This window comes from Aspergillus eucalypticola, assembly GCF_003184535.1.
Source record: "Aspergillus eucalypticola CBS 122712 chromosome Unknown BO83scaffold_20, whole genome shotgun sequence".
Taxonomy (NCBI): Eukaryota; Fungi; Ascomycota; class Eurotiomycetes; order Eurotiales; family Aspergillaceae; genus Aspergillus; species Aspergillus eucalypticola.
In genome coordinates this window covers 279,487-303,516 of record NW_020290294.1, presented here as the reverse complement: position 1 = coordinate 303,516, position 24,030 = coordinate 279,487, and the positions used below count along the sequence as shown (strand labels likewise).

General features: G+C 50.0%; 8 protein-coding genes across 8 annotated transcripts; 3 read left to right on the top strand and 5 right to left on the bottom strand.

The window, feature by feature from the left end:
• Positions 1–6,628: 6,628 nt before the first annotated feature.
• On the bottom strand, positions 6,629–8,183 carry BO83DRAFT_88710 (MBL fold metallo-hydrolase). The gene is made up of 4 exons (XM_025537685.1): positions 7,820–8,183; positions 7,593–7,740; positions 7,160–7,531; positions 6,629–7,094 (listed from the first exon to the last, which is right to left on the bottom strand). The coding sequence occupies exons 1-4, from the start codon at positions 8,045–8,047 to the stop codon at positions 6,802–6,804; spliced, it is 1,041 nt and encodes a 346-aa protein (XP_025385926.1). The 5' UTR covers positions 8,048–8,183; the 3' UTR covers positions 6,629–6,801.
• Positions 8,184–8,509: 326 nt separating this feature from the next.
• Positions 8,510–10,420, bottom strand: BO83DRAFT_380182 (GTPase-activating protein RNA1). The gene has a single exon (XM_025531691.1). The coding sequence runs from the start codon at positions 10,219–10,221 to the stop codon at positions 8,971–8,973; it is 1,251 nt and encodes a 416-aa protein (XP_025385925.1). The 5' UTR covers positions 10,222–10,420; the 3' UTR covers positions 8,510–8,970.
• Positions 10,421–10,529: 109 nt separating this feature from the next.
• Positions 10,530–11,263, top strand: BO83DRAFT_380181 (copper metallochaperone COX17). The gene is made up of 3 exons (XM_025531690.1): positions 10,530–10,695; positions 10,794–10,849; positions 10,908–11,263. The coding sequence occupies exons 1-3, from the start codon at positions 10,668–10,670 to the stop codon at positions 11,046–11,048; spliced, it is 225 nt and encodes a 74-aa protein (XP_025385924.1). The 5' UTR covers positions 10,530–10,667; the 3' UTR covers positions 11,049–11,263.
• BO83DRAFT_342230 (dolichyl-P-Glc:Man(9)GlcNAc(2)-PP-dolichol alpha-1,3-glucosyltransferase ALG6) lies at positions 11,239–13,391 on the bottom strand. Its single transcript, XM_025528651.1, has 3 exons — positions 13,053–13,391; positions 12,836–12,998; positions 11,239–12,787 (listed from the first exon to the last, which is right to left on the bottom strand). The coding sequence occupies exons 1-3, from the start codon at positions 13,285–13,287 to the stop codon at positions 11,407–11,409; spliced, it is 1,779 nt and encodes a 592-aa protein (XP_025385923.1). The 5' UTR covers positions 13,288–13,391; the 3' UTR covers positions 11,239–11,406.
• Positions 13,392–13,637: 246 nt separating this feature from the next.
• Positions 13,638–16,075, top strand: BO83DRAFT_342227 (putative nucleolin protein Nsr1). Its single transcript, XM_025528650.1, has 4 exons — positions 13,638–14,038; positions 14,106–14,810; positions 14,860–15,170; positions 15,222–16,075. The coding sequence occupies exons 2-4, from the start codon at positions 14,112–14,114 to the stop codon at positions 15,850–15,852; spliced, it is 1,641 nt and encodes a 546-aa protein (XP_025385922.1). The 5' UTR covers positions 13,638–14,038; positions 14,106–14,111; the 3' UTR covers positions 15,853–16,075.
• Positions 16,076–16,864: 789 nt separating this feature from the next.
• On the top strand, positions 16,865–18,420 carry BO83DRAFT_400706 (uncharacterized protein; the record flags this gene model as incomplete). The annotated part of the gene is made up of 2 exons (XM_025533413.1): positions 16,865–17,021; positions 17,183–18,420. 2 exons carry the CDS (start codon positions 16,865–16,867, stop codon positions 18,418–18,420), a joined length of 1,395 nt encoding a protein of 464 aa, XP_025385921.1.
• Positions 18,421–21,057: 2,637 nt separating this feature from the next.
• On the bottom strand, positions 21,058–21,641 carry BO83DRAFT_429146 (uncharacterized protein; the record flags this gene model as incomplete). The annotated part of the gene is made up of 2 exons (XM_025535443.1): positions 21,058–21,136; positions 21,199–21,641. 2 exons carry the CDS (start codon positions 21,639–21,641, stop codon positions 21,058–21,060), a joined length of 522 nt encoding a protein of 173 aa, XP_025385920.1.
• Positions 21,642–22,626: 985 nt separating this feature from the next.
• BO83DRAFT_429145 (uncharacterized protein) lies at positions 22,627–22,974 on the bottom strand (the record flags this gene model as incomplete). The annotated part of the gene is made up of 1 exon (XM_025535442.1): positions 22,627–22,974. The coding sequence occupies one exon, from the start codon at positions 22,972–22,974 to the stop codon at positions 22,627–22,629; it is 348 nt and encodes a 115-aa protein (XP_025385919.1).
• Positions 22,975–24,030: the final 1,056 nt, after the last annotated feature.

The window sequence follows — 24,030 nt, the reverse complement described above, 5'->3', positions numbered from 1 at the left end:
ATCACTAACTAGACTACTTGCAGGTAGAGATACGACCTTAGGTAATACAGGTTCAGCACAACGGCAATTGTTCCGTCAATCGGTGCATAAAGAAAGCAGCAGCACGAACAAATGACCTCGAAAATGCGATCACGACCACGGGGCGTCCGTGGAGCACCCACTAGATACCGCTAGGCTCGTTCTTGGCTTTCTGGTACCTACAGTAGTGACCAAGACTAGACGGCTAGTCAATTGGTCACTCCATCGACTCAGCGCGGTAACGGGGCCAATTCCTCCCACTTCACCGACGTTAATTGCGAATACAGTTAGCGGCCCCCAATAATGATACTAATCGCGGTCCCAACTCGCCGCGAGCCTGCCTTTTCTCTTCCCTTCCCCCCACCGGGCGATCGCCCGTGCCAAGCTGTCTCATCGAGGATCCTGGTGAGGGATTTTCTGTCGGCCCTGGTCTGCCCTCGTTCACCCGAGGTTCAAGGATAGCAGCAGTAAGCACCCTCCTCCATTCAACATCCCAGTCGCGCATCGGACCTCCGCGGTCGAGGTACCTACTGCAGTAGCGGACATCGACCGCACAACGCCTTTGCAAATGGAGATGCTCGTGCCTGCCAGCACCATTGCCAAGAGCACCAAGAAGTGTTGTGTTCGATGGATAGTACTATCCTCCTGCAAAGTATCATACTATCGAGGATACTATTGCTATTGCAGCATTGGCAGTACGATGATGACGACTAATCAATTAGTAGTGGGAGGGGACGACAGTCCTTGACCATTGACTACTCACAGCTACACGTATGTACCTGCCCCCACGGGCGGGAGGAAGCTCCGACTGTTCATCGGAGATCCCAATCGAGTACGAGGATGCGCCATCGTCATTCGTCAACGGGTCAGCCGTCGTCCCCAGCAGCAACAGATGCTGGATATTAGTAGCAGCAGCGCAATTTTAGCCCGCTCCAATTACCCTCAGTAGCTCGATACCAGTCTAGCTACAAAGCAGCTAGCTGGGCTGCGTACGTTTCTCAAACCTCGCCGAGCTCCAACGCTCTGACGACAACCACTAAAGAGCTACTGCAGGAGCTTTATCGTCCTTACCTTTTTGACACCTCCGGAGAAGACTTGCTGGCTTGTATGAGAGATTTTCTAACCTCATTTCCATTCCGCACCCGCACGCGCGCGCCCCAGCGTGCCACCGTGGCAGCCAACCCACCATCTATTGATGACGCGCCGTGCTTTGCAGAACTGCTTCTGCCCAGTGACCAGCAGAATCCGATAAATCGGTTAGTTAGTTTCGTTGCTTTGTAGCAGTGCAATTGCCCTTGGTTATTCTTCCGGGCTGCTGTGCGTATGCTTGGATCGGGTTTAGCCCGAGCCCTCCCCGACTCGGGGAATTATTGCCCGTCCGTACCTGGGCGACTTTTGCTGTTGGCCAGTCTTGGAAGTAAGCTACGGTCGGCGAAATTGGTTAGAACTAGAGTTAGACTGCAGAGTTTCGATGCAGAGAGCTATTTTCCGGACATAGCTAGATATCCAGTCTAGATGGACTAGTTAGATAGCGATGAAGCGCGGCAAGCCGGATCGATAGCACTAGATGCTTCAGGTCGCTCCCTGCCTATCATGGGCCGACCGGTGACAACTACTGACTGCATCATGGACAATTAGCTACCGATAGGGAAGAATACCCTGGTGGAAGCGAGAACCCAATAGTTAGTCAATCAGTAGACATGGAACAGTCCAAAACGACCGGGTCTGGAACGGATATCGGCAGGACAAGATGGAGGGATACCGAACTCGCAACGCAACAACCAGCCCAGCTTATCTGTGTCAAATAGCTTACTAGTTAGCTAACTAACTAGCTACCCCTCCTCGTGCAGCTCTCCCACCAGACAAAATAGATTAGTTACTTAAGTGACTGCCGGGCTGACAAGCCCACCCTGGGGGTAATGGAACGCCATTTGCGCTGCAAATGCGCTCACTCACGCACACGACTCCCCACCCAAGTAAGTTTAGCCCTAAATGAGTGCGTGAATTGAAATTGAGTGGGTGGTGGAATCACCATTATCCCTCACTCAACTCGGCGCGTATGAGCAAATGCCATGTCTTGCCTTGTCGGCCTTTCTCCTCGGCATATTCCGCCCTTCCCACTCAGTAGTCAGGGTCGCCGAAGTTCTAGTACGTAGTACTATTTTACTGGGTGGTAACTAACTGCTAACGGGTCTGGACTAACTACGCGACACGGGAATCGGCACGGGCGCGCCGTTTTGGAGACAAAGACACCACCAGTAATCCAGAGTTTGGTTTTACCCCCCCTCCAATCATACATTCGCCCGTTCATATCCATCCATTCAGGCGTTTTACTTTATCCATCCCCCCCAGTCTGCTGCCCTCCTTTTCCATGGTTGAATTGTTGTCGGGTATGAACCGTGGTACTGGACCGAATGTTCTTGTTCAATGTTGGGTGTGAAGAATTTTTCCGGAATAGAGTGTCGGGAGTGTGAAGCGATGGATGTAAGGCTGATGTGAGGGAATAAATTTGTCGGGTTGCTTTTTGGAGGAGACGTGTCTGATTGATGGAGGGAGGGAGGGTTGGGTAGGGATACGTACTGTAGTAGTGGTGGTGGTGGTGATGTCTCATGTCTATTGGGTGTGGTGGTTTGTCTGATACATGTTTAACTTTGTTGCCAAACGTAGTAGTATCTCGTAGTAGCCTACAGCTTGAGTGTGTTGGGATCGATGCCAAGGGATCACCAGCATGGATTATTATGTCTAATTAAGTACTCCGTACCTGGGTGTTTACTATATATGTATTGCGTACTTTTGTGCAGGTTTGGTCACCCCGCAATGTACATTTGATACTATATACAATCTACAGAAGTATGCCAGTAGACTGTAGTAGTAGTAAGTAGGGGTAGGTGTAGTATATCCAAGACAAAACAACCATTCATGTCTCTCTGCAGCACACTGCAGCAGCAGTCTCTGCTCCGACCCTGATTTCAATCACCCTGTTTCAGTATATGTCCCGTGCCTACATCCTCTGTCCAATACATATGTAGGTACCCCTTCTTGCATCAATCAGAAGTAGGTACCATCGATCAACATCATACCCAAGGAAGAATAAGTATCGATGATCTGACCGACTCTTCTAGTATCTGTCTTGTTTTGTCTCATCTCCATCATCCCACCCTCGACTCACATGCCATGTTTTACTTGAAGTTTAATTATCGGATCATTGTCTGATACACCCACACACCCACACCTACCCTTATATAACCAAAAGGGGCAGGTTAATCGAACGGACAAGATGATGATGCAGTAGCCACATGGATAAATTATAGACGGAGATTATACATACGTACATTAAGGGAAGTTATTGTATCATATCATCTAAAAGGGGAGGGAGGATAATAATGATGTAGATCGATGTGGTTTGAGTTTTTACGGATATAACTATCCGTCTTCTAGATGTGTGAAGAATCGATCATTTAGGTAGGTAGTTACCTGCATATGATGTCAGATGGACATTTACTCACTAACTTACCGCTCTGGTCCGTGACTACGGAGTAAGTATGTCTGATGTGATATCCTAATATACTCCGACTCCGTTTTTAAGAGGGTCCGACGGGCAAGGTCGTGAGACAGTAGTTACTACTTGGCAGGATGGATAGAGTTTCTTGAACTCAAGTGATCATAACAATGAAATAAGGTTACTTGAGGAAGTAATTGCCGAGTGAGGATACATGAATGGTATCGTATCCCTGATGTGATGGTGAGTGCGGAGTGATGCTGATGTGGAAAAATGATATCAGATCGACAGTTCATCAGGGGCGGGCTGGCTGGCTGGCTGGCTGCCTTTCTTGCTCTGGCTATCTACATTTGCCAAGATGGCATCTAAGCGAGAAATCATTGCTGTAATTTAGGAAATGAAGAAAGTGTAATCAATATTTTAAAATGAGGTACTACGTACTACTAGTAACCGAACAACTCAAGATATACTATCACACGAATAATGCTCCATACAGCCAAGCAAAATCAAAGAAATAAAAAGCGAAAAAACAAATAAGTAACTTAACCCGCCCTCGAAAACGTGACTCCCTTTTACAGTAGTAAGTAGTAGGTTTACCCCCTTTCCAAGCCAATAGTTATGCAGATTGTTTTGCGCCAAGCGGGAGATGTGCAGTCTTCAGCAAGGCTTTTTCTTGGCGGTTTTTTGTCTATCATTCATCCCTTTTTTGATGTGCGAATAATTGCCAGGGTGGGATGTGCACGGTTGATAGCGAGGCAGTGTCTGTAGTCCTACTAATTATAGAGTGTAATGAAATGACTTGATTTTGGGTGGTTGTTGTTATCAGTGCAACGAGTTACTTGTCCGGGTGTAGTGTTGACGTTTATGAAGGTGGTGGTGGTGGTGATGACGGGTGATGCAGCTTGGCGGGAGTGTTGCTACTACTTACTACAGCATGTCGTTTACTTCGTGTTTCGCTTACAGGGAAGAAAGCAAGAATAGTAGAGAAAGACATAGTGAGAATCTCTTTGTCTAGTATTACATTCCATGAAACAAAGAACCTGCCATCTACTTCCAACAACATACTACAAAGTAGTACGTATACAAGAAATAACATTCCCACCAGTTCATCAAACCAGTTTTACCCCATACCCCATATCATCACCATCACCAACACCATAAGTAAATTAACTACTAATAACTCAACCCCATCTGTTCATCGCTCATCCTCCATAATCTCCATACCAAACAAACAAACAAAGTTACCCCTTTCTTTCCCCCCTCTTATCTCCCCGCCAAGCCCTGCCGTGCATTCCTCCCTTTTATTGTTCTTGGCAAAGGGGCGTATCTGCTGCTTCCTGCACCGCCCCTCTCCTCCCTTGTAGAGTGTAATGCAGCCAGCGGAGAGGGGGAAGGACGGGATCATCATCAATCACAGCACAGCATAGCATAGCCAAGCCCAGCATTGCCTGAAGTTTGAGTCGCGGGTGATCAACAGTGAGAAGTGTAGTTGTTAACCTTCTGCAGGGTTGATCAGATGACTAGTAGGCTACAGTATATACTTAGATTGAGTTTGATGGATGGGTTGTTTATAGGCATCTACGTAAATGGTAAAAAAGAGGAATCAACTACGAAGTGATTAACGAGGAATTACTTAGAGAATTGAATCAATTTACTTGGCAGGTATAGTAAGTGGTCGTCATCACTTTCATGCTGTGCTCTGTAGGGATACGTCATACAGCATGAGAAATATGGGTAGATGCATAGTGTACAGTATTTATGTTTTCATGTATGGTAAGAATGGGTTTGGGATAGAATACGTACAGTACTGCTTAGATGGTACTAATAGTAAATGGATGGATGGATGGATGGTGTTACACGACATGTTAATTTCCTTCCTACATACACACACACCCATACATACAGCTGCTGCGCCTATACCCCAACCTCACTCATTCATTCATCTCTATCTCCAAAAACAAATAGACCTATCTCAACTGTAACAAGATATTAGAAGAGTAAGTCAGTAGACAAGCGAATCACCTCCCACCACGAATCCAACCAACTAACCAGCTAACTCTAACTCTATTCCCATCCTCTGCATACCACCTCTCTTCATCTTCATGTACAGCAGATAGGAGTATATGCACAATAACCCTACCTACCCAACCTCTTACAATATTTTCCTTCCTGCATTGCATGACATTACAAACCTTCCAATTTACTATCAAATTATCATCCGTAGATATATATTCATTGATGGAATCTGGGCGGTATGGAATGTGCATTGCAGTATGTATGTATGTATGCCGTAGTGATGGGTGATGATGCTGCTGCTTTCTAGCCATTCTAGCCTGCTTCTGGTCCCTTGGTTTGTGACGGTCTGAATTGCTGGGCCCGTACTTGGCTTTCGTTTTGAGTTTTGGCGTGCTTGAGGTGGTGTTGTCATGTTGTGCTATCATCATCATACTGCAGTCGGTGAGCGGTGGATGGATGGATGGATGGGTCAGATGGAGGTGTTCGGGTCGGTGGAATGGAGGAATTGGGTTGGTTATGTGGATGCATTACAGTTGTAGTGTGATGTGGAGGGTTACGGCAGTGGGTTTTAGTTGAGGAATATGGTTCTATAAGTTATTGTAGTGCTGGATTCTGTTGTGTGATAGTAGTATATACTATGTATCAAGAGTCTAACAGTGCACAGATATATATACAATCCCAACACTTATCCAGACGGGCTCGAGGTTGTGCCACGCCAAATATATATATATATATATATATATATATTCATGATATGTTCAAGCACTTCTAGGCCTCATATATATATATATATTTATACCTCGATACTCCTCTCTCCCGCCAGCATGTGCACTGTGACCCTGGTTCCATACCAAGGCTGCCGATGCAACGGTGTCACTGGGGTGTCTGTTATCATCCTCCAAGCGGAAGGGTGCGGTCCTTAGATCTGGTGCGAGAGATGTCGTTCTGTTGGCGATATCATCCGAGACGGACTTTCAATGAGCATGGTGGGTATCTGTGGTTTGATATCGAACCTCCATAAGAACGGGCGTATGGCAATGCAGCACGACTGCCGCCATTATACTCTTCCAAGCTCGACCATGGTAGACTAACCAGGACAATGAGCATACAATGACTCCCAGATATTCTTGTAGTCAACATAAGTCCTCACCATGGCATGTCTGTTCGATTGAGCATTGCTGTTGGAGATGTCTTGGATAGACCTAGGCTAGACTAGCATCTTCCCAAGAACAACATCCATCATGACCATAAACTAACCTGTAAGTTGCCTAAAACTTAATCCTCATCCCCACCGAACAAGGCACCATCGCCCCCGGCATACTCCTCTCAATGGCAAACTTAGCCCTCCACCCCGAGCAATGCCCCGGAAGGATAACCGCAGGATCCAACCTCTTCAGATCCCTAACGGTACTCTCCAACTGCGACGTCTCACTAGTAGCAAGATGAAACCCCCCCACAATAGCATGTAGAGGGACCTCACCATCTAGCGAATCCACCGCATGCTGTGCGCAATTAACCACCCCGGCATGACTGCACGCCGTGAACATAACTATGCCCTTATCTGTATCAAGTCAGCATCACCCAGAACTAGCTATCATCAAATACAAACCCGAATGGATAACATACCCTTAAGCCTACACATCAAAAACCTCTCATCGGCAATCCCCTCATCCGAGAACCAATCCTTCTCTTCGGCATCGAACCTCATCCCCCCCTTCAACCCATGCTCATACCCCGTCCGTCGAGGAATCTCCCCCGAGATGAAGAAGAAGTCATCGAGAACGGTATGCGCATCTGCATGTTTCTGCACCGTGCCTCCGGCAGCTTCTAATTCCTCGAAGGTGGGATCAGCCTGCAGCGAGATGATATTATGTCCAATAGCCATGCCTCTGTAATCCGGTCGATCAGGGTGAAGATCAACTACCGTTACAGCGGAATTCCCACCGGCTTTCTTCTTCTTAGCATCTGTAATCATCTCAATGGCTCGTTGAAGACCACCTGCATTATCAATTAGCACACACACCACCCTTTATCTCAAATGGACGAAGTAAAAACAAACCAGAATGATCCCGATGCCAATGCGACAACTGCACGACCTCCACGTCCGCCAAATCCGGCCGTAGGCGCTTAACATTCCTCTCCCAGGCGTCGCCTTCAGGTCCGGCGTCGAAGAGGACCGTGTGCTGTTTGTTGTCTTTTGTTGCGGTCTGGCTTCTTCTTAGTTTCCATTACCACTCTCAAGATCTAGGGAGGAGGGCAAAAGATAATGGGAGGGGTATAGCGTACCACAAGAATTGACAACCCATGCGCAGAGCAGCATATATCCTCCATTTGAAGCTCCTTATGCGCATCACCCCGGTCGTGGATTTCGTGCGGAGAGGATGTTGCTAGCGTGCGCATTAGACCGGTCACTTCTACTGTGTCTGGCGGGATGGGGGACATGGGATCCAGGTCGTTGTCGATGAGGATGGTGGCTTCGAGGGAGTCGAGGGCTACGAGGGAGGAGGCGGACATCTTGCTTTGGGTTTGTTTGTTTGTGTGTGTTTGGATGTTATTATATATGGGGGTGGTTTAGGTCGGATGAACGAATGGTGTTGGGTGAGCGGGATGCGGGAAGATGGAGTTGGTGTATGGTGGGAGAGGGGAGGGGAGGGGCTCGTGGTTAGTAGGGATTCATTGGATTGGGTACATTAGTCGGGATTCTGCTTCAGGGGATGTAGCATCAACTAGAGGACAAAGATCACAGTAAGCTGTAAAGGTGGATGATTGTTGCGAGCTCATCTCATCTCAGGTGACGTGCAGGTGACGCTTTGGTGCCTTAGGCTGCCCTGAGAGTACCGCAGATGCACTGAATAAATCGGTGGATATCATCATATTATAATTTAAAAACATCAAAGGATGTAGTGATAGATATTTCGAGAACGGCTATGATAGCTAAGACCATTACTGTGCTAGTGTGGTGTGGCACGGCTTGACTTACACCGACTCTTCTACTTCCACTCTACTCCGTACTCCGTACTCAAGCTCATAGCTATGCACATCATTCGTTCAAACGTTATATACATCACGGGCAGTAACATGTTGTGATCAGCAAAGGGCAAGGCTCGTGTCTACGTCTAACCCTCAACGCATATCGCTGATAGGGCAACATCAAAGCTCAAAGCAAAGCACTGCTTCTATCCAAGGGGCGAGGACACCTCCCGGCAGATAACAGCCAGTTTCACCAGGCGCGTGCTCTGGCTGGATTAGGATTTTCGTTTCCAAACTTCTCCTGCCGGCCACATGCAGACCGGACGCGGTCAGTCTGGGCCTGACACGTTTAGACGACCATGCATCCAGCTCTTGCCACGCGAGAAGTCACTGCCGTTGCACCAAGGCGACAAAATGGGAATAGGGGATGGGCGAGGTAAAAATGTGACCAAAAAGCCCCGACGCGTCTAAAGACCAGTCTTGCCCAACACGTCGGCAAGCTTGTCGACATCGTCGTCCTTCTTCTGGGAAACCTTTTCGTTCTCGGCCGCCTCGTCGTCCTTGACAAGCTTCTCGGCCTTCTCTTCCTCTTCCTCCTCCTCTTCTTCCTCCTCTTCCTCGCTCTCCTCCTCCTCAAGTTCGTCCAGCTCGTCGACACCCCACATGTCCTCCGGGTCATCGTCCTGGCCGTGCTCCTCCTGACGGGCCTCCAGGATCTCGCGCAGTTCCGTCACGTTGTTGTCATCCTCGTTGAAGATGTTACCGTTCAGCTCAATACGACGCAGGGCAGGAAGAGCAGTCTTGGTGGCGTGCAGGAACTGCTTGACACCCTCGGCGGTGATCTCGTTGTACTGCAGACGCAGCGTCTGGACCTTCTCGTTCTTGGCCTCAGCCAGGGCCTGAGCAACCTTGACGCCACCACGGCCGGACAGCAAGCAGTCACTGACACCGAGCTCGCGGAGAGAGGGCCAGCTGGACACCACACCAGCAAGAGCGGTGGAGCCCATGATGGTGAAAGTGTTGTCCTGCAAGTCGAGCACCTCCAGAGCAGAGCAGTGGCGAAGACCATCCTTCAGCAGCATCGAGATACCCTCCTGGCGGATACCGTTCTGTGTCATCTTGACGGAGCGCATGCCGGCAGCGTGCACCTCGTAGGCACGTGCCCAAGCCGCCATACTGCCGTTCTCCAAGCGATTGCGACCGCAGACGATGCTCTCGAGAAGAGGCACCTCCTTGCCCTCCTTGCGGGCCTCCTCCTTGCGCTGAGCCAGCTCAGTAAGCGCCTTCGCGATGTTCGAACCAGCCTCGGGGCCCATGCCGTTGTTGTTAAGGATCAGGTGGCGGAGCGGGGTGTGGCGAGCAAGGAAGTCGACGAGGGGCTTCTGGGTGTTGGCGCCGAAGGCATTATCGGAGAGGTTGACGGTATGGAGGGTGGTGATTTCGAGAAGGGCATTGAGGAGGAAAGTCAGAGCGTCGGGGATCTCGCTCAGCAGACGAGAGGTGAAGATGTCGGCAAGTTCAGCCACTTCGAGGTTCTTTTGCGTAGAAAGCACAGCGGCGAGACGCTCGCAAGCAGGAACACCCAGAGTGTTTCCTCCGAAGCGGATCTCAGTATAGTCGGTGGCTTCGAGAAGAGGCTTGATGTGAGACTCGATATCCTCAGCGGAATCGAGCTTGAGGCCTTTGCCCTCGATAGAGAAGACCTTTGGAGGGGCCATGGTGGGGTAGATTTCAGGGGTGGAATTGCACAGTGCGATACAGAAAGGGTGCAAAAGAATCAAAGTAGCAGGACTCGATGGAGTTCCTGGTAAGCAACGGCTAAATAGTAGCAGGAAAAGCAAAGACAATGAGCGTGGGAGGCAATGCGACCGTGGAGGGGCAAAAAGTGAAGAAAGAAAGAAAGACTTGATGAAGCAGCGGGCCGTGATGCAGCATTCCCCTGACAACCCAATTATTTCCGTTTGTTCCCATAAATTTTCCCCGACCGCCGCTCCGGTGAACTGCAGACACCATATCCGTCGTTTCCGGGCAATCGCATCATTATTCAGCATCTTTTCGTCTTGCTCTGCCTCCGACTGCTGTTCGCTTTCATCGTCAATCCTGTCGCTCTCTGTCCATTGTCCTTCACTGAGTCTGTTTCTTCATTCGAATCCATTTCTTCATCATGTCGTGGTTGTTCGGTTCCTCCAACAGTATGTATCTCCCATCCATGCTCGCCGCATGCTCCATACCTCTTGTCTCGCTAGTATATGGGAGTGATACAAAAGCTGACAATTCTCCCTGACAACAGCTGAGAAGGCTGCTGCCCCTGCTCCTGCCGAGTCGGCGCCCGCGGAAAAGCCCAAGGTACGCTCATGACCTATGCGACACAGATAATCAGTCAGATGTTCTGACCCAGTCACAGCCATGCTGCGTTTGCAAGACCGAAAAGACCGCCCGCGATGACTGCATGCTCTTCTCCAAGACCGACGACCCCACACAGGAGTGCAAGCCCTTGATCGAGCAGTACAAGGCCTGCATGGCTGGCTACGGCTTTAAGGTCTAAGCTGCACCATACCCGACTGCTGCCGGGACAAGGGCACAACGAGGATGATACATAGAGTTCAGCGCATGCAAATATGGTGTTCGGTTATGGGTTTATTCTGGGTTACATGTATTGTATAGGTCATCGTCCGACGTGGAGCATCTCCCTTCTTGTGCAATAAATGTATATTATCTATGTCATTATGTTCTGGGAATATTGTAAGAAGAGAAGGCTTAAGCAACCGCTTTTATCTCTGCCAGGCGCAAGAAGCACAACGCGCAGTCTATCGCCGATAAGATCTGCCCAAGGCAGTCCCGAACATCAAAATGGGTATCACGAGAGAATCAAGTAGACTGAAAGGAAATCACCGCCAGCAACCTCACTGGTTCTTCTTCTCCGTTTCCTCGGCTGCCTTCTGGTCGATCCTGCGGCACTGCTGGATCAGCTTCCAGAAACACCACAGATATGCAATTCCAAATCCTCCAGCACCGATGAGAGCATTTAGCACCACCCAGAGATCCGGCTTGCCAGGAGGGGGTGCCACGAAGGCTTCAAGAACGTGCCACGCAATCATAGCCAGGTAAAAGCAGGCATGCAGAAGTTTGGTCAGCATATGAAGCTCGGCGCCCGGGGTGGTGTCTTCCAAAGAGGCACGGCGGCGGAATGTTCCAAACGAAGTTGGAGGGAGTCCCAACAGGTAGGCCCAAAGCAAAGTCATAACGAAGTAAGGAATCCGAAGTTCGTCACGCTGCAGAAGAGGATACATGGTCCACGAGCCAAGCATGTTGGCCCAGCCCACCCAGGCCCGAGTCTCTCTACTTAGTCCGCCATCTCCAGCTAGGAGAAGAGTCATGGGGAGCAAGGGGAGGAGAACACTCTTCTCATGCACCTGGAATGAGAACAAGAAGAAGCCCCAGGCTACACTTGACAGGGCTGGGAGAAGTAGCGATGCACGCGGGTGACGGAAGATGATGGCGCAGGGGACAGCAATGGATGCCAGCGTCGCTCCAAGGGACATGCGTTGGAGCAGAGTGGCCTCGAAGCGGTGAAGCTTGTAGAAAGTATGGATGGCACACCACGCATTAGCAACCTTGTCCTCGAACAGACCACGAGCAAAGGGGAAGACGCGGTGGATAATCTGAGTCAGCTGGAAGATGACTGCGTAAAGCACGGAACTCTTGTCCAGCTCAACCGGAAGAATCTGCAGAAGAGGAGGCGGAGGGGCATATGCCAGGGTTGCTTGCGCCTCGATTCCAATCGCCCCAATGAGCATTGGTGCAAGCAGGACAGCGAATGCGACAAGGGTGACAAGAGAAATGCAGATGAGACGGAGGGGGCGAATCTTGGGGAAGATGCAGACACCAAGGAGGAAGGCGAACATGACCGGAGCATAGTACAAGGCCATCTGCTTGAAACCAAGAGCACCTACGAAGAAGATGCAGGCCCATAGCATGCGTCCAGCCAAGATGGCATCCAAGCTCGCAACAACCAAGCCCAGCATCACCGTGTTATATTGGAAGTGTCCGTGGTCGATGAGGATGGTCGCGGGCTGTAGGAGGATCGCAGTGAGGGCAATTGAAGCAGACCAAACCGGAACGCTCTGCATACGAGTGAAGCGGCGCAGGAAGGTAACGACGGCCGGGATGTAGACAAGGTATTCCGAAGCAATCACTGTTCCGCGCATGAACACCTTCAACAAGGGATCTTCGATGCCACGGGACTGGTCCAGGGCAAACCATGTGGGATCAAAGAGAGAACCACTGTTCAGTCAGTCTATAACCACGACCAATTGGAGCAGCATGACGTACAGTTTTCCAAGCAACCAGCTGTGGTATGCAGTCAACGGCGGGTAGTCCAACCCCCAGTATTGCAGATCGTACAGGTACCATTTGGAAATGGGGAGATGAGTCGTGATTTCCATCCAATGCCTCTGTGCTTCAAAGTCACCATGCATAGGGGGTACTCCGAAGCCTGTGACTGTTAGTATGTGGCGCCTGGGTATAGGAGATGGCAGTGATTGCGTACCAGAATATCCCCACAAACTGACAGCCCAGCGAAACAATCCCACTGCCATCAATATCAAGGGTAGCACGAGCCATTGTGAGACACCAGCGCGGGCAGACCAGAGGAACGACACCAACGGGAAAGCTGGGGAGGCTTTCCCTCCAGCATCAACAATGAGAGAATTGTTAGAGCCGGCGAAAGATGAGGGAAGCTTTCTCTTCTTCCGCGGACGGTAAGAGGACGGAGGAGGCGCCATGATTCACGAACAATGGACCAATTCAAAAGAGTTCCATTGACTGCGTGTTAATTTTGAGCAACCGTGACAGGTCCAAATGAATGACAGGTAGTTGGAGTCGATAATTAGTGGACTGGCTGGATGTGGTTGACTGCGGAGGGACACTCTGGTTCCAACGGTCTGCCGGTGGACCAATGAGAGGACCGGTCGGAGTCGGGCCCAGTCAGGTTAGTCTCCCAGCCAGTTCCCCACTTAGTTCCTGAGCTAGCCTAGCTGCAGCAGGCGGTAGGTGATGTTGATTTTTTTCTGCCAGCCTCCAAAATTTTTTTTGCGTTCAGTCGCCTTATCAGAGCTGCTCCCCAGCTGGGATCTTTTCTTCTTCCTTCATTCCTGTCCTACTCTTCCCCTTCACCTTTTTCCATCATTTTTTATCACTCTTCTTCACTTGGTTGTCTTTTCAACTAAGTGTTCATCTCTTTTCATTGCATATCTAACAGTGCGCTTCAACAGACACTCTGTGGGCTTCTTGCATTGAGGGCTGTGGGCTGTAGCATATCACATCTATTCTGTGGGATCTGTGGGATACTCTCGTGGGTTTCATATCATAGACGGTAGCTTCCCTGTCGTCTCGTGTGGGCTTAGACACTGTCGTTGTGGGTTACCTGTGGGTATTTGAAAATTTCCATTACAAATCGGGTGATTGTGGGATTATAAGATCTGCCGCACATTCCTAGCTTTTCTCTGTATACTTGCTTAGTTTACAGTTTATTTGGTTCGTCTCTTCCCTTCTTCCTATCACCCTGTCTGCTATCTCTTGGACTAATCATTGTTCCCTTCAGATCAAAATGTCCAAGACCAAGTCCGTTACCAAGAAGGGCTCTGAGAAGCCGGTTGACAAGACCCTTAGCAAGGTTAAGTCTGCTGGTGTGACCAAGTCCTCTCAGTCCCCCAAGGCCAAGAGCAAGCAGATTGCTCGTGAGGTTGCCTCCAAGGAGAAGAAGGACAAGAAGAAGAAGAAGGAGCCTACTCCCAGCGAGTCTTCCGAGTCCGAGTCCGACAGCGACGAGGAGATGGCCTCCGACTCCAGCTCCAGCAGCGAGAGTGAGGACGAGAAGCCCGCCAAGAAGACCGAGAAGAAGGGCAAGAAGGTTGAGTCCGAGTCCGAGTCTTCCGAGTCTGAGTCTGAGTCTTCCGACTCTGACAGCGATGAGGAGATGAACGACGCCTCTAGCAGCGAGAGCGAGGAGGAGAAGCCTGCCAAGAAGACCAAGGAGGAGCCCAAGAAGGCTGCTAAGAAGGCTGAGTCCAGCGACTCTGAGTCCGAGTCTTCCGACTCTGACTCCGAGTCCGAGGATGAGAAGCCTGCTAAGAAGGAGACCAAGAAGGCCGAGTCCGAGTCCGAGTCTTCTGACTCTGACTCCGACTCTGAGTCTGAGGAGGAGGCCCCCAAGAAGGCCGCCAAGAAGGAGTCCAGCGAGAGCGACTCTGACTCCGACTCTGACTCTGAGAGCGAGGAGGAAACCAAGGAGAAGAAGGCTGAGAAGGTATGCTGTCCATCCCTCTCACTTCATAGTTTGATGCTAATGTCCCCAGGAGTCTTCCGACTCTTCTGACTCCGACTCCGACTCTTCTGACTCCGACTCCGACTCTTCCGACTCCGACTCTGACTCTGAGTCTGAGGAGAGCGAGAAGCCCTCCAAGAAGCGTAAGGCTGAGGAGGAGACCTCCGCTACCCCCAAGAAGTCCAAGACTGAGGACCCTGCTCCTGGTGCTTCCGCCAACCTGTTCGTCGGTAACCTGTCCTGGAACGTCGATGAGGCCTGGCTCCAGTCCGAGTTCGAGAGCTTCGGTGAGCTCTCCGGTGTTCGTATCATGACTGAGCGTGACACTGGCCGCTCCCGTGGGTGAGTACTTTCGTCTTCCATATTTATCAAGCCATTGCTAAACCCTTTCAGTTTCGGTTACGTTGAGTACACCAACGCCGTTGATGCCGCCAAGGCTTTCGAGGCCAAGAAGGGTGCTGAGATCGACGGACGTGTCATCAACCTGGACTATGCCACTGGCCGTCCCGCCAACAAGGACCAGCAGGGTGGTTTCAAGGACCGCGCCAACGCTCGTGCCCGTTCCTTCGGTGACCAGGCCAGCCCCGAGAGTGACACCCTCTTCGTCGGAAACCTTCCTTTCGACGCCAACGAGGACTCCGTCGGCGAGCTGTTCGGTGAGAAGGGTAGCATCCTCGGTATCCGTCTGCCCACCGACCCCGACTCTGGCCGCCCCAAGGGTTTCGGCTACGTCCAGTACTCCTCCGTCGACGAGGCCCGCGCTGCCTTCAACGAGCTCCAGGGTGCTGACCTGCTCGGACGCCCGGTGCGTCTGGACTTCAGCACTCCCCGTGCCAACAACGGCGGCGGCGGTGGTGGTCGCGGTGGTGGCCGTGGCGGCTTCGGCGGTCGTGGCGGCGGTCGTGGCGGTTTCGGTGACCGTGGTGGCCGTGGCCGTGGTGGCTTCGGTGGCCGTGGTGGTGGTGCCCCCAACAAGGCTCGCGGTGGTATCCCCGAGTACAAGGGCACCAAGGTCACCTTCTAAGTCAGTGTGTAAGAGTACTAACCGACGTATACCTATGTTTTTCTAGACTGCTTTTTGTTTTGGGCAATGGGTTATGGTTCCGGGGTTATTGTCATTATTCCTCACTGTTTCTGGTACCCCAAAAGTTGTCTGCATTATGTCAAGCTAGCTAGCTAGGTAGCTAGTGAGCTATGTGCCTGTTTTATCTAGGTAGCATACCATACCAATTTAATGAATGGCTATGACCAGAATGATGTTACTTTTTCTTCTTTTCTTTTCTTTTCTTTTTATTTTTCTCCTAAAGGCTCTCTTTGTTTGGGTGAATAGGGTGGCACGGATCGACCAGATCTGCTGCGAGTGCGTGATGGTGGGCCTATCAGCGGGAAGAGGCAGCGGGGGGACAAGTCAGCTGTGCAGTTGGGAAAAGGCTGGTTGAGGGTCGGATGATGGACCAGCCCTCGTGCTCGCCTCCCCCTTCTTATTCTCCCCGTCTCTCTCGCTTGTTGCTCGCGTCTATTGTTGTTCTTGGATTATCCCGTTCAACCTGAGTGAATAGAAAGAAGAAGCAGCTGGAGGTATCTTCTTTCTCATTTTGAACTCCAGGTTGGATGCTGGAGAACAGACAGGGAACCAACCTAAAGTACCAATTTATTGATGCTTTTCTTCACGGTAACTGCCAGCATCCACTTGCCCACCTACGAAGTACTACTGATAAGATAATCTTAACGGATCCTCCCCCCATCAATCACCCATTCAAACTGAACTGTTGCATCCCAAACCCCGCCCTTTTCTGACCGCTCAGCGTACGAGCTGAACGGTCCGCTTGCATTCCCCGTGGTCTGAGGATTGACTGACCGTGTGTTGCCTGCCTGGTCACTCATCTCATCTCATCACCGCTGATTCTCCTGCTTCTACTTCTACTTCTACTTCTACTTCTACCTTCTTATTAATCCCTTTCTTTCCTTACTCTACTGTTTCATCTCCTCCCACCCCCTCTCGTCACTCTCCCCCTATCCTCCTTCCTTTTCACATCATGCAACCCAACCACTATGACCTGCTGGGTCAGGTGCACGATGACCCTCGATCGGTCGGGCGACTGACGCGAGAAGCCCATCAGCCGCCGTCGCGCGAGCCTCACGCCTTCCAGCAGTCCCGGTCGCCTGCTGCTGTTGCGCCCACGAGATCCGAAGGTGCGTCATCCTGGTTTTCTCCAGATATTTGCCCTACGCCTGGCATGTCTGCACCTGTCCCCTGCATCTTCATTCACTCCGATCTGCATGCATTGCCAGTTCTCTTTCAAAAGTCACTATTATCTGTACCACCACCATGTACTCACTACGTTATTATATAGATTCCTGGATCGAGGTCTCCTCCCAGCCCTCCTCCTCTTCCCTCTCCTCCGCCGGCACCAACGACGATATCATCACCACGGGTCTGCGCGTCCAGCAGGATGAAGCTGGTGCATACCATCGCAGCCGACGGCGCCGTCTGCAGCGGCTGGCTGCCGTCACCACCGCCCAAGTCGACTACTCGTCCCGCGAACAAAGCAGTAGCCAAGACGAATACGAGGAGAGTGAGAGCGAGTCGGACCGCGTCCTCAGCAGTTCGAACGAGGACATGGTCCGTCAAGCTTTACCTACCCCGTTCGTCCCGGGACCAGGTCCCTCTTCCACCGCTTCCGATGATGCCAGCGATGAGGATGATGATGATGACGACGACAACTCAACGGCGTTGGGAATGCGTATGGGTTCAGCCCCCTTTGTTCCTCAGCCCAACGTCTTCTCGCACCCACCTGCATCTCAGAACACCTCTTGGAGGCCTACCGGAGGACACCGCTCACAGCCCAGTGAGGTGTCCAACTCCAGCCGTCGCACAGCGATTCGCAGAAACTCTCAAGCAAGTATACGCTCCGCACGGAGATCCTCCCAGCAACATAGTCCATTCAATATGATCTCACCGTCCCACCACGCGGATCACGACGCCGCTCTGCGTGCCAGTCTATCCACATTGCTCTCCTGTGCTGCTGCGGCCCGCGGTCTGCCCAAATCCGACCCTCCCCCCTCACAGGCCAGTCCTTCTCGAGGCCACCCATCTTCCTTCCGCTTAGTACCGGAGTCAGTAGCGATGGGAGGAGAAGTTGGCGAGGAAGCCGTAGGGACGGAAGCGACTGTCCCCACTCGGACCCCGCGGCAGGGACCCACTCCGCAGCCGGCCGCATACTCACCCCGCGATGTCCAGTCGGCCCCTCGAGCTAAGCGGCGGTCCAGCCCATCCAAAGAACGTAGCCACTCCTCTGCAAAAAAGGGCCGTCGAGCCAGCATAGCAGATGCTTCGACTGCCAGTCCCACCGTCATGACCTGGGTGATCAGCGCGGGTGTTGTCGTCTTGTTTTCAGCTATCAGCTTCTCCGCCGGCTACGTGCTGGGCCGCGAAGTCGGACGTTTGGAGGCCAGCACGGGAATGACCGTGGCTGGCGATGCTGGTGTGCCCGGCAGAGCAGCGGCAGGCTGTGGCCAAGAAGCCGTCCGAGGTGGTCTCAAACGCATCCGCTGGGGATCAGGAACCTCTGGGTCAGGCATCATTGCGTGACTGACCATATACATCGCATCTAGTTCGTTCATATGAGTGCTAACGATAATGGTGATTACGGGATATGAAGCTATGAATATTTGATGCGGTACATTCGTTGACTGCTTTTCCTATGTCTCCTCTGTTTGGAAGGACGGATTGCATGCATAGCAAGGCTTTCCGGTCGTCGGTCTATGAGATGTTCTTGGATCATTTGTGGAGCCGCGGGAAAAGTAGTTGTTGGTTGAGATTAGGATCGATGTTTGGAATGGCGTTTGGAGTGAGTATTTAGTTGCAGTTATACCCCTTGCCCCTTGACAGCTAGTCAATACACGAGTAATTTGACATCCCACTACTTCAGTTCAAGCAGTAAGACGTAACCAGAACATTAGTTAGATATCCTTACTTATGATAGATCAAGCAGACCACAACAGTGCATCTATCTGACTCAATTCCACTCTTCCATCCAAAGAACTAGAACCACTGTGTAGACAAAAACCTTCAAACCTCCAATCCCAAATTCAAACTCTCTTAATTCCCTACTCTCATCCTATTACACAATAGAATACTCAATTAGATAGAAGAATAAGAATTGGATTTACTTGAATCGTTCCATTATCCCACTTCATCCCATACTCTTCTATTCGCGACACATGCAACCCCCACTATGCAAAGAATACAAAGGACACCAGCCCGCTCATATCCAACTCGAAAAGAGAACACCACACCACACCACACCACACCACATCACATCACACCCCACCCCCTTCTCATGATAATTCAAGCCCCACCATAACCACACCATTCCAACAACAACAGCAACAACGAGTTGATCCTACACCTTTCATCACTCTGAATTAGTAGGAACTGTGTTCCATCATCCCCAATACAGAAATGGCACCGTAGTCATGACTTCCACCCCAACCACCCACTAACAAAACATGATCCTCTTAGCATCCAAAAATGTTCAATAGACATAGTAAACACAGTTCACTGAGGATACGCACGGCCATGGGTGGAAGTTCTTCTTCCTTTCATATAATGAATAATGAGGTGCAGGATGATTCTTCGGGTCTGTGACATTTGATTCGATTGCTATCGCATCCCACTCACTGGGAAATGCTTGCTAGATAGGAACTGGGGTTTGTTCTATGTATTGTAGAGGGAGTGGGATAGACCACTGGAGTTTCTATTCGATATACTCGAATTATGCAAAGAGACTTGACTGGTGAGAGAATAATATGTGCTGAGTTAGTGGGGTTTGGAAGGAAGGAAGTGTGGTAGTGAGATCCTGCTTTCGAGGATCTCGAAGAGTTGCTGATGTAGAGGAGATATTCGCAACCTCGGATTTTTATTGGTTATCTCGAGGAGGAGAATAATAATGTGATAAAGCACCGTGCAGCATCTATGTCTAGCTGCTGCTGCACATGTATCATATCATCTGGTACATAGGATAGGATGGTTGTGTATCCACAGTAGATTCCATTGAGACAATAACAATTGGTATGAAGGCATACAAAAGTATCATCCAGATGCAGACAACCCCGATGGATTTATGTTCATCATTCATTGAAGGAGATATCATACAACAAGAACAAGACAAGACCAGACAAGACAGGATGAAATGGTAACAGATATCCGAGCCCTTTCTTTTCTCCGAATTGGAAGATGACGTCCAAGGACAGACATCAATCCGGACGATTTTCGTCAATTGATCCCAAGATCAAATCCAGCGTGATGCATTCGACTGCAGGACATGTCATATAGTTGGACATTGTTGGTAAAAAGTTTCGTGTTGCGGATGATCTGAAGTACCTTATCTTGGAGAAGGTAGGATCGACATCGCTGCGAAAACATGTATGAATGGTGTGCTTGGCTAGCAAGTGGTATTCAACCTGCTCGAGTGTCTCGGGAATCTATGATTTCATTCGAAGGTCTTAAAGCCCCACGGAGACAGTGTATTCTGCCAAAGGTTGTCCTCTAAGGACGAACGAAATAGTAGCAAAGATGATTATATATCGCCAATCACCCCCTTCAAAATTTCCGGAACAATTGCAAGCAGGTCATGAGCCCGGTACGCTTCAGTCCTCGTCGACATTGTGTTCGCCACAGGCCGAGTTCATACGCCGTGGGATACTTGTGAGTGAAGCCAGGCCTAGTAGCTGCAGCTATAGGGATTTTTGTTAGGAAGGTTGTAGTTTTCAGTGAGTAGAGCAGCCAGCAAGTGTGGACATTATTGTTTCGCACAGACATTACATCTCCAGCCGTAGGCAGATAATGTATCATGCCTCGGTGTGATGGATGATATATATGGTATTTTCCGTCATCGGAGACTTGGAGAAAGGAAGTTGGACTGGTGGGAATGCCATCATGCGTGGATGTTTTCACTGTGTAGTTCGGAAAATCCCATCTTCGATATGCTCTTTGTTGCTTGACGACATGGTATGTTGACGGGCTAGGCCAGGACTGGAGAGTAGGATGTGCAGACTTGAGACAGTTTTATTTTCCTGATGAAGACTGAAGGACGAAGGATATTCAGAGGAAACAACGAATCAATCCCATGCTGCATCAGACTTGAACATCGTTCTTTTGCTTGGACTCGTACACCAGCTGAGCGAGATCACACGACTGAGGAACTCACGCCGCCCCGTCCGTCCGCTACGTCGTCAAAGGTGACGAAGGCATTGGAAGGCCGGGGGTCGGAATCGATGGAACCTGCTGCTGCTTCTCGCTCAGCCTGTATAGATCAACTTGGACTCTCTTGGTTGGCTGAGTGATGGGCACGACTGAAGAACTCACGCCGTCCCGTCCGTCCAACGCAGTCTGTAGATGACAGAGGCGAGAGAAGGCCAGGAGTCGGATCGATGGAACCTGCTGCTGCATTTCACCCAGCCTGTAAGCCGAGTAGCCGGAGTGCCTCTGGCGTAACTAAGTGGAATGGCACGACTGAGGAACTCACGCCGTCCCGTTCGTCCAACGCAGTCTGTAAATGACAGAGGCGAGAGAAGACCGGGAGTCGGATCGATGGAACCTGCTGCTGCTTTCCACTCAGTCTGGAAGAACCAGGGAGGCCCGTCCGTTTGTTCATTGATTGTATCAATTGTTGTGAAAGATGTCCAAGTTGAGAGGCCGAAGTCCGGAACGTTCACGATGTTCTTCTGTCGAGAGCAGGGGTATTGGGATCTGTGGAGGTTGATTCGTTGCTTTCTGATGCTTGCCCTCTGCAATTTGCGATTTGCCATTTGCCCTTTTCTTTTCTTCCTTCTTTAATTCATTTTTCAGGGAAATTTTTCTCCTCTGTGTGTGTATGTTTTCTTTTCTTCTCTTTTCCTTTCGCTTTTGACTTCTTGAAATTTTGATCTTCTTCTTTTGTTGTAATCTTATTTTCTTTTTTTTTTTTTTTCGTTATGTTAAATGTCATCCTAGGAGACCGAGGAAGAATTTTGGTTGCGAGCGTCCTGTAATGAGCTTTCCCAATCAGTAAGAAGAAACCATGGATAGGAATGCTTAGAAAGAACCATACTCACTGGAGGTTTCTGGTTGCTACTGCATGCCGACTCAACTTCACATTGAAGGGTGGCCCATAACGGCTAGGTATGATATTGAATTGATGTCGAACATAAGAGGGTATGAGATCGAGTGTTCTGGAGAAGGCGAGGTGAGTGGATAAGAGGGTGAGCCGGTCGGTGATAGTGGCTTAAGACTGCCACCTGGAAGTCGAGGTTGCCGATGTTGATGCTAGCAAGCAGTTGTATCGGTTGGAGGACTGGTAGCTACTGGAACCTCTGTCTGAGATAGCCAGTCAACCAGTAACGTCTCTTGGTACCGTTTGAACAAGGTCGGGATACTTAGTTTTGAAGTGAGCTTTGATTGCTATGTGCTTCAAGGTGTGCTGCTAGCACCCTCCTTATCAATTGCTGGGAATGCAGGTCTCCCGTGCAAAGAAGGAGACAACGAGAAAACTGGATGATGCTTAGAGAAGCACTGCGCTTCTTTCTCTTGATGTTCTGGGGACCAGTGATCCGCCTAGGAGATTATTTACTCCTAGTAGTATATAGTCTAAAAAGAATTCTTTCAGGAACTCTTCTCCAATTGTAGAACAGTCTTAGCTGTGTCTTCGAGGAGTTGGACGACCATTTTGAGGAACGTTGATGAGTTTCACTTTAGAAGATGCGAGTGTTAGTCAATATTCAAGAGGCACAGCGGCACTACTCTGAAGGGACTGACCTATTTGGCATTGATCATGTCCACGCCAGGATCGCTGAGGTTGTGGTTCGTGTCGATTGCCAGAGGAGCGACCGCGATGGAGAGAGCTGACTGCGTCAAGGTGAAGTACAGGACCAGGGAACGGGATTTCCTGGAAACCATCTCTTCCAGGTTTCTTTTGGAAGATGCTGTCAGTTGGTCTAGCGCGTAGTAAAACTGCTCAGTCAGTTCAACAAACGATACCACAAAGATAAACGCCATTGTCACGATCCACTCCTGGTGCGCTTCAGGAGTGAATCGTCCGATACTAACCACTCGGCTAACCGGTAAAAGACTAGAATTCTGAGTCAACAGACTCAGAACGCGCATCACTTATAAGCTTCAATTCAATCGATTCGTTGTCATGTGACACGCTGTCACAGCCATCGCCCTGTGATAGGAAAGGAGCAAGAAAAGACACCTACCAAGTCTGTGTGCTGTGAAACACTGGAGCTTGCGGTCTTCATTATCTGTGAAGATACCAACTTCCTCGTTCTCTCTGTTGATGTAAAATCCCTTCAAATTGATGTAAAATCCCTTCAATGGTCAGCAAACTTACCATTCAACGGGTAGTCATGAGTAGGTCATACACTTCATGAGGCCTGAAGGCCACCGAAGAGAGCCATGAACTCTGCAAGCTGAGTATAGGTAGCTCGTAGTGCCTTGTCTTCTTCATCACGATATTATTTCTTCAAGGAAGCAGTAAATATGAAAAGCCAACCTCACTGAGTGTTGAGAAATAATCGCGATGTAGAGCGGGTTGAGAGGAGAGGAATGAAGTGAGGAAAGAACTGAGTGATGAAGAAATGAAAAGAGGAGAGAATTGAAAATGCTTTCTCGCCTGTATACATAGCTGAGTTTTTTCTTGTGCGGCCACAATTTGTCATGAGAGATTCACCCAGGATGTGAATATCGGCAGTGCGGCAGCGACAGTATCCTTAGTGAATGATTTTCAGTGTTAATTTCTGAGCACTGGAATTGCATTTTCTTTCATAGTCCTGCTGTTGTCTGAATCTCGACAAAGCCGTAATGCAGCGAGGGTGAAGATGCTTTCGGCCTCAAGTCTATCGCCGTGAAGAAGAGGACAGCGCATGATCAAGCTCCCATTTGGAATTTGGAATTTGGCATTGCATGCGCCTTGGGGTGTAGAATGGCGGCGTTCCCGAGTCCCTCAGGTCTTCATAGATTTGTTGGGCGGAAAACCTGACACCAGCCCTACTTTGAGTAGATTGCCCAACAACACGAAAGTAGTGAATCCTTCCTATAGGTACCAAGGCAACACTGAATCCTGTGAATGTAGAGCAGATTGCCGTCCCGCATGATGAATCGCCACGCCGACAAAGGCCAGTGTGACAGGAACTTCTTCACTATATCTGGAAGTCCCAG

Bases quoted from the DNA above. Each gene is read 5' to 3' on its own strand.
- BO83DRAFT_342230 (XM_025528651.1), bottom strand. From the start codon at position 13,287: ATGGCGCCTCCTCCGTCCTCTTACCGTCCGCGGAAGAAGAGAAAGCTT. The intron at 12,999-13,052 runs GTACGCAATCAC...TAACAGTCACAG, and splicing joins CAGTTTGTGGGGATATTCTG to GCTTCGGAGTACCCCCTATG. The intron at 12,788-12,835 runs GTACGTCATGCT...CTGACTGAACAG, and splicing joins AGCTGGTTGCTTGGAAAACT to TGGTTCTCTCTTTGATCCCA.
- BO83DRAFT_88710 (XM_025537685.1), bottom strand. From the start codon at position 8,047: ATGTCCGCCTCCTCCCTCGTAGCCCTCGACTCCCTCGAAGCCACCATC. The intron at 7,532-7,592 runs GTTTGTTTTTAC...TTGATAATGCAG, and splicing joins TTGGCATCGGGATCATTCTG to GTGGTCTTCAACGAGCCATT. The intron at 7,095-7,159 runs GTATGTTATCCA...GACTTGATACAG, and splicing joins TTTGATGTGTAGGCTTAAGG to ATAAGGGCATAGTTATGTTC.
- BO83DRAFT_380182 (XM_025531691.1), bottom strand. From the start codon at position 10,221: ATGGCCCCTCCAAAGGTCTTCTCTATCGAGGGCAAAGGCCTCAAGCTC.
- BO83DRAFT_380181 (XM_025531690.1), top strand. From the start codon at position 10,668: ATGTCGTGGTTGTTCGGTTCCTCCAACA. The intron at 10,696-10,793 runs GTATGTATCTCC...CCCTGACAACAG, and splicing joins GTTGTTCGGTTCCTCCAACA to CTGAGAAGGCTGCTGCCCCT. The intron at 10,850-10,907 runs GTACGCTCATGA...ACCCAGTCACAG, and splicing joins CGCCCGCGGAAAAGCCCAAG to CCATGCTGCGTTTGCAAGAC.
- BO83DRAFT_342227 (XM_025528650.1), top strand. From the start codon at position 14,112: ATGTCCAAGACCAAGTCCGTTACCAAGAAGGGCTCTGAGAAGCCGGTT. The intron at 14,811-14,859 runs GTATGCTGTCCA...TAATGTCCCCAG, and splicing joins AGGAGAAGAAGGCTGAGAAG to GAGTCTTCCGACTCTTCTGA. The intron at 15,171-15,221 runs GTGAGTACTTTC...AAACCCTTTCAG, and splicing joins GACACTGGCCGCTCCCGTGG to TTTCGGTTACGTTGAGTACA.